Genomic DNA, 8,515 nt, shown 5'->3' on the forward strand with positions numbered 1-8,515 from the left:
AGTGAGAGATTTGCACATTCAAATTAGAGACGTGTATTTATGCATCAACTATTAACTTTATTTGAAGAACCAGTAACTTTATGTGAAGAACTGCCAATACTGCAAGAAAAAAACTTCAGTGAACTTTTTCTGCAAGGGCAATACTGCAGACTTCATGGCAGGCAGGGTGACCTTGGGCAGTCACCCGGGACTCAGGGGAAAGTCCAGTCTAGGATCAGTCCTCCTTGTCACCGTCACCCAAGGTGAGCTTGTCAAAGACGTACTCTGCCAGGCTGCCTTCCGGGGACCCCACGTTGCTCAGGTTGCTGACATGGTCTCCCAGCTCCTTGATGAACTTGACCTGCTGGTCCAGGTAGCCGGTCCCCAGGAAGTGGCACAGGTGGGCGTCGCTGCTGTCGGTGGCCAGCTTGTGCAGGTCGAGCAGGCTCTGGTTGATGCTCTTCTCCAGGTGCAGGGTGTCTTGCATGGCCTGGAGTGCGCTCTCCCACTGCTGGGTCTCGGGCTTTCTGATGTCGAGGAAGGAGACGCGGCCCCCACGCCGGTTCTGCAGGAACATCAGGCTCTCGGCTGTCTTGCTGTGCTCGTGAGAGCGGAGCAGGAAGAAGCGGTAGAGGTGCTTCAAGCCCACATCATCACGGTCGAGGTAGAAGGCCACAGCCAGGCACTGGAAGGAGGCGTGGAACTCCAGGGCAGCGTGGCTGTTGAGTGCGGCCTCACACTCAAGGCGGTAGTTCTGACGAACCTGTGAGGGCGGTGTGGGCATCACGGCGGGCGACTCCAAGGCCCAGGGAATGGCGGCTCGGTCGGCAGGTGTGCGGGGCTGGCATCGGCGGGGGCGCGAGCGCCAGCGGCCTCCTCGGAGCCTTCCCATGGTGGATGATGTGGGCGACCGGAGGTGGGCTCGGGGCCAGATGACAGGTGGCTGGGTGCGGGCTCTAGGAGGGATGGGTAATGGCGTCTGTTGGGGCAGGTCAGTGCCTGGGCTTGAGATTGGTTAAGGAAGAGGTCACGTGGGTGGGCGGGATCCGTGGGTAGGCGGGGTCTATGGTCTTGACCCTCCTTCTTTCTGCCTGGTGACGTAATGGCTGTTGAGAAGGGACTATAAGACAATTGCGACAATCAGCTCCTGGGAAATAACGCAGAAAAGCTCCACTCTTTGTCTCTCTCCAGGTCCTTCTCACCTCTCTACTTTCTGATTCAAGTGAGATAGTCAGACTCCAGTGTGTAGAAGCTAGTCTCCTGAGGGGCTGATGAGAGGCTGGATAACGTGTCATTTACGTGTGGAAGAAGCTCATTCGGGGTGGGCTTTGACCAATGAGAAATGCGGGGCTGGAGAGAGCCTGTAAGATAAATACCAATTGCACCCTCTTCCACACTGCCAAGTGATATGAGGAATGCTTTCAGATTCTAAATCTCTAGACAAGCCTGTTCAGTGAATGATCTGCTGAGTCTTTGTGGCTCATTAGGAAGCAGTGGCCAGCGTGATAAACACGTAGGATTACATTTCTTCACATCTTTCCCTGCCTGATGTTTCATTTGTCTCACCCTTATTGCTGTGAGTTCACACATTCTATCAAAATCAGCATCTTAACAGCATTTAAGCTGAGTCTCAGTCTCTGTTTTCTAAAAGTCAAGGCTCAAACTCGTGTGTTGGTCATTCTGGGAATTTCCCTATCTGTTATATGCCTTATAATTTTATTTTCTCATATATTTTCTACCTATTACTTGTTTGAGAATTTCCTCTCTGTTCCTTTACTAGCTGGTTGTGATTTCTGTCCTCCCTTGGTCCTATTGTATTGCGGCAGGATTGCTTAGATTACTTAACCATCTCTCTAATTTGCTATTCAGCAGTGCCTATTCTATTCTTCTATTTATTGGACTTTTTATTCCAACAATAAGTGTTTTCATTTTCATGATCTCTAGTACTCACCCCACTCCAGTACTGTTGCCTGGAAAATCCCATGGCCGGAGGAGTCTGGTAGGCTGCAGTCCATGGGATGGCTAAGAGTCGGACACAGCTGAGTGACTTCACTTTCACTTTTCACTTTCATGCATTTGAAAAGGAAATGGCAACCCACTCCAATGTTCTTCCCTGGAGAATCCCAGGGACGGGGGAGCCTGGTGAGCCTCTGTCTATGGGGTCGCACAGAGTTGGACAGGACTGAAGTGACTTAGCAGCAGCAGCAGCAGCAACAGTTTATTTTTATGGATGTAATATATATATACATTATATCCTCCTGCCTGAGGATATTAAGTGTATTTACTCTGAAGTTCTGCTCTTACTCTACTAATGCTTTATCTTTGGGTGTTAGTAAGGTTTCTGTTATGTATTTTTATTTTAAAATATTCTCAAAGGTTCAGAAAAGTTGCAAGGACAGTGCAAAGAACTTGTATTTTCTGAACCATTTGAGAATAAGTCGTTGACCTGATGTTTCATCAGCCGAAATACTTTAGTGTCTAATTTCTGAAAACATGGAAATTCTTCTGTAGCTACAATACAGCAGGCAAAATTGAGGAATGAACATTGATGAATTACATCGAATACTCAGATGCCATTCAAATTTTTTTCCAGTTATCCGCCAACTGCCTTATGCAGTAAAAGGACCCAATCTAGAATCTCATGCTACAGTTAGTTATCATGACTGTTAGCTTCCTTCAGTCTGGTGTAATTCTTGAGTCTCTCCTTGTCTTGCATGCCTTGACACTTTTCAGAATCATAAGCCAGTTATTTTGTAGAATGTTTCTGACTTTCGGCTTGTGTAATCTTTTGAGTATAAGGGCTCTTTCTTTCATTTATTCAGTTTGCTGTTTCTTCTTGATAGTTTATTTTTTCAAGTTTTTCTTCAAACATTTGATGATTTTTGATTAATGATTGGTTTTTAGATTCCTTTTTAAACATTCATCTGTGTGAATTTAGAAAGCCAGGGAGATAAGTGGTGGGACAACTTCTACTCTGGCCAGTCATTAGTGAAATTGGAGAGAATCAACTCATATTTTTGGTGAACTGCTGGATTTGGACTCTCCTTGTTCTTCCCGGGTTTTTCTACTCACCTGTGGGTACTGTCCCAACTTGTGACAGAAGCTTCCACACACCCTGCTCTGATCTAAAAGCATTTACCCCCTCTCTTGCTACTGCTGTGTGTGTGGGGACTAGGAAGCAGTTGTGGGCAACAGTATGTGTACTTCCTGTGGTATCCAACTAATCACCTTCTTAGATGTGTCCAGACTCAAGGCTGAAGGACCCTATGCATAATTGAAAATAGTAGAGCCAAGCATGTTCTATCTAATTAATCAGTTCAGAACCTGCCTAGTAACATTTGGAAGTGGGTTATATTCCCGGTGAGTTTGTATTGCTGAGGAGGGCCCAGCAACATTTATACACAGCATTCATATGGCTTCTTCCTTTCTTTGAACAAGCACGACAGGAAAGATAATCAGAGATGAGGGACAAAAACCGCAATCCAAACTGCAAAAAACTGCCTTGTGTTGAGAACATAAAACAGAAATATCTGCAAGTTGGGGCATTCACCGAGAGGTGGTTGGCTATCTAGAAGTTGTTCAAAAACATAAGAGCCACCTCATCAACTTGAATGTTCTAGGGAAAATGGATGGACCATCACACAAGTCACTTAACATCTTTAATTTCTTCATCTATAAAATAAGATTAAGAAACTCAAACTTCTGGCGAAAATAAATAGGTAGAACACACACAAATTGGGAAGTTCCATGCAAAAAGTATTCTATTGAAATTGTCACAGGGGAAGGTGGAGGACACATCGCTAAAATGCATTATCTATGCTGTGTAATACCACTGCCAATTACTTTTACTAACTATGAAAGATGAATAACTTGGGAAAGAAGAAGTCAAAGGTTGGTTGCATCTTGCTTAAAATAACCATCAATACTATTTGTGCAAGGTGGCATAATTGATATAAAGTAAATTGATACAATTTATCAATAAATATATCCATATATCAATTGATATAAAGTAAAACTTCTTTCATTTTGGAAAAGTGTTATAATTTGTACTCAGGACACTTGAATGGAGCTTAATCAAGTAGGAAGGGATTGGTAGCTGTCTTGGTGGACATTTTCTCGCCTACTTACTGACTTTGTAGAATAAACCCAGCAACAGGCTATATGTAGATAAATGGTCATGGGTCAGTTCCAGTAAAATTTTATTACAAAAGCAGATGGTAAAAATCATAGCAAGTTATTTTGTGGATATCACTAAAATTATTCTGAAACTGGTAAGCAGAGGCGAAAAGAAAAAACAAAACAGAAGAGCGAATACACTATTAAAGTGTATTTAGTGAATACACTAAAATTGGAGAACTGACATTACTCGACCTCAAGACTTACTATAAAGCATTGGTAGTTGAGACAGCATGATATTGGTGAAAGAATAGCCAAATAGTTCAATGAATAAACTAGGGAATAGGTAAAGAATCTGCCTGCCATGCAGGAGACATTGGTTGGATCCCTGGGTTGGGAAGATACCTTGGAGACAGGAATAGCAGCCCATTCCAGTATACTTGCCTAAAGAATTCCATGAACAGAGGAGCATTCCATGGGGTTGCAGAGAGTCAGACATGACTGAACACACACTTTATCTCTAAGCAGTGTTGCTGCTGCTGCTGCTGCTGCTGCTAAGTCGCTTCAGTCTTTTCCGACTCTGTGCAACCCCATAGATGGCAGCCCACCAGGCTCCCCCGTCCCTGGGATTCTCCACGCAAGAACACTGGAGTGGGTTGCCATTTTCTTCTCCAATGCGTTAAAGTGAAGTCACTCAGTCATGTCCGACTCTTAGTGACCCCATGGACTGCAGCCTACCAGGCTCCTCCGTCCATGGGATTTTCCAGGCAAGAGTACTGGAGTGGGTTGCCATTGCCTTCTCCGCCAAGCAGTGTTACGACCCCCCAAATGGATATACGAAACCACCACCAGGGAGTCCAGAAATACAACCATATAAATATGATCCAGTGATCTTTAGCAAAGAAGAAAAGGCAGTAGAATGGAACAAAGATAGTATTTTCAAGAAATGGTGCTGAAACAACTGGACATCCACATGCAGAGAAATGACACACACTGTACATCGTTTATAAAATTTAATTTAAAATGGATCATAGACCTAAATGTAAAATGTCGTTATAAAGCTTCTAGAAAAGAACAGTGGAGAAAGCTCAGATGACCTTGGGTATGTAATTGATACACTGTATTTGATTAAAATTTAAAACTTCTGCCCTGTGAAAGACAGTATTAAAAGAAAGAGAAGACAAGGCACAGATATGGAGAAAATATTTGCAGAAGACACGTGATCAAGGACTGTTATCCAAAATAGACAAATAACCCTTAAAACCTAACAATAAGAAAACAAGTAATGTAGTTTTAAAATGAGACAGAGACCTTTAGAGCTCATCAAAGAAGATATACAAATGGCAAACAAGCATATGAAATGATGCTCCATATCATATGTCATCAGGGGCGTTAAAACAAAAACCTGCATGCAGATGTTTGTAGCAGCTTTATTCACAATGCCCAAGGTGTCCTTCCATACGTATAGAGATAAAATAAATTATGATACAATCAGACAGTTGTTGGAGTCTAGCTCCAGCAGCCAGGGATTTAACCTGAAAGGGTGAGCGGTGTCAGCGAGAAACTGAGGCAGCCCCTCAGTTTTCTTGGACTGCCTGTTTATTTTAAGCTTATGATTTTCTTTTATACTTTTACAAAAGCATTAGGTCAGAGGTTTCATATTTTCAGTTTTCACTGACCCAGATTTGTTGTCTCCATAAATCATTGTTGCCCCTCAAAAGGAGTTTCTGCCTCAGCAATTCTCTTATCTACTTTTTCTTATGTGCCCGTATGAATACACTGTAACTCATGCTAATGTCTGGGCTGCATACCACATTCCTTGGTTTATTTCTTATCTTTCTAAGTCCTGTTTGCCCCTAGTATTCTAAGCTCACTATTTCTTAGAAAGGGCTTCTAGCTAATAATATCTCTAAAGTCCCTAATTTCTATAAGCTATAGTAGAATATGCTAACATTACAACATTCCTTAAATCTTTAGCTTCTAACTATTTTAATTATTCCCAAGACCTAAATTCAGCAAACTCTTTTGCCATAAATACTTTCCTCACAAATAGGCTTCAGATAGCAATCCCTCCCATGGCCTCAAGCTGTGGCCTGCATGCTCACCCTGGAACATTCTTTTGTAAAAGTCTAAAAGTCCTTGAACAAATGTCAGTGATTAACTTTATGAATTATTCTCTGAGCACAGCTGCCGAAGGCTTTGTGCCTTGTCATGCTCCTCTCAAAAACAATAAGCACCTTGATATTCTTTTCAGTCAACTCAGCCGAGGAAAGGAAAAAACAAGTCAGAATCATAAAGCCTAACTCCTTCATTCCGGGTCCGTGCCTGCAGAACAAAGGGAGGGGGTTAGGGCCGTGCCTCCCATTTTGTCAGTAATGCCTAATTTGGCTCCCGACAGACAGTGAAATACTAATCAGCACTAAAGAGAAATGAAGTATCAAGACATAGAAAGATATGGGGAAGAGATAAATGCATCTTACTAAGTGAAAGAAGCCAATCTAAGAAGGCTATATATACTGTATAATTCCAAATGTATCACAATCGAGAAGAAACAAAAGTATGGAAACATTAACGGGAACAGTATGGTATTGGCATAAGAACAGACACACAGATCAGTGGAGGAAAATAGAACCCAGAAATAATCCAATTCAATTTATTTATGGCAAAGGAGCCAGGAACATACAATAGAGAAAAGACAATCTCTGCAGTAAATGGTATTGGGAAAATGGGACGTCCACATGGAAAACAATGAAACTGGACCACTATTTTACACCATACACCAAAATTAACACAAAATGGATTAAAGATCTGAACCATAACAGTTGTAGGAGAAAGCAGAGGCATTAGTAAACTCCTTGACATTAGTTTTGGAGGCGAGTTTTTGTATTTGACACCAAAGTGAAGGCAAGAAAAGCAAAAATAAACAGGTGGGACTACATGAAACTAAAAGACTCCTGCATGACAAAGTAAAGCTATCAACAAAATAAAAAGGCAACCTATTGAATGGGAGAAAATATTTGCAAATGATAAACGTGATAAGGCAGCGGTCCCCAGTCTTTTTGGCACCAGGGATCAATCTGTAGAAAACAATTTTTTCATGGACTGGGTGTGGGGGGATGGTTTCAGGATGATTCAAGCACATTACATACTTTGTGAACTTTATTTCTAATCGAATGCTGCTGCTGATCTGAGGGGGGGAGGTTGGGGACTCCTGTGATAAGGGATCTCCAAAATAGCAAAAAAAAAAAAAAAAAACTGATTACTCAAACTGACAGAAGATCTGAATCGATGTTTCTGCAGATGCTTTACCATCTGAGCCACCAAGGAATCCTACAGATGGCTAAGAGGTACATAAAAAGTTTTCAGCATCACTTATCATCAGTTCACTTCAGTCACTCAGTTGTGTCCGACTCTTTGCGACCCCAGGAATCGCAGCACGCCAGGCTTCCCTGTCCATCACCAACTCCCGGAGTTTACCCAAACTCATGTCCATTGAGTCCATGATGCCATCCAGCCATCTCATCCTCGGTCATCCCCTTCTCCTGGCCCCAATCCCTCCAGCATCAGGGTCTTTTGCTATGAGTCAACTCTTCGCATGAGGTGGCCGAAGTATTAGAGTTTCAGCTTCAGCATCATTCCTTCCAATGAACACCCAGGACTGATCTCCTTTAGAATGGACTGGTTGGATCTTCTTGCAGTCCAAGTGACCGTCAAGAGTCTTCTCCAACACCGCAGTTCAAAAGCATCAATTCTTTGGCGCTCAGCTTTCTTCACAGTCCAACTCTCACATCCATACATGACCAATGGAAAAACTATAGCCTTGACTAGATGAAACTTTGTTGGCAAAGTAATGCCTCTGCTTTTGAATATGCTATCTAGGTTGGTCATAACTTTCCTTCCAAGGAGTAAGCGTCTTTTAATTTCATGGCTGCAATCACTCTCTGCCGTGATTTTGGAACCACCCCTCCAAAATACAGTCTGACATTGTTTCCCCATCTGTCTGCCATGAAGTGATGGGACCAGATGCCATGATCTTAGTTTACTGAATGTGAGCTTTAAGCCAACTTTTTCATTCTCCTCTTTCACTTTCATCAAGAGGCTTTTTAGCTCCTCTTCACTTTCTGCCATAAGGGTGGTGTCATCTGCATATCTGAGGTTATTGATATTTCTCCTGGCTATCTTGATTCCAGCTTGTGCTTCTTCCAGCCCAGTGTTTCTCATGATGTACTCTGCATAGAAGTTAAATAAGCAGGGTGACAATATGCAGCCTTGACGTACTCCTTTTCCTATTTGGAACCAGTCTGTTGTTCCATGTCCAATTCTAACTGTTGCTTCCTGGCCTGCATATAGGTTTCTCAAGAGGCAGGTCAGGTGGTCTGGTATTCCCATCTCTTTCAGAATTTTCCACAGTTTATTGTGA

At 42.6% G+C, this 8,515-nt stretch overlaps 1 protein-coding gene across 1 annotated transcript; it reads right to left on the reverse strand.

Annotated features, from left to right (window-relative positions):
* Positions 1 to 214: 214 nt before the first annotated feature.
* Positions 215 to 763, reverse strand: LOC120881663 (ferritin heavy chain-like). The gene has a single exon (XM_040265336.1). The coding sequence runs from the start codon at positions 761 to 763 to the stop codon at positions 215 to 217; it is 549 nt and encodes a 182-aa protein (XP_040121270.1).
* Positions 764 to 8,515: the final 7,752 nt, after the last annotated feature.

The sequence above is a fragment of the Oryx dammah genome, unplaced genomic scaffold, assembly GCF_014754425.2.
Source record: "Oryx dammah isolate SB20612 unplaced genomic scaffold, SCBI_Odam_1.1 HiC_scaffold_23, whole genome shotgun sequence".
NCBI classification, from domain to species: domain Eukaryota; kingdom Metazoa; phylum Chordata; class Mammalia; order Artiodactyla; family Bovidae; genus Oryx; species Oryx dammah.

Coding starts and splice junctions, on each gene's coding strand:
- LOC120881663 (XM_040265336.1), bottom strand. CDS start 763: ATGCCCACACCGCCCTCACAGGTTCGTCAGAACTACCGCCTTGAGTGT.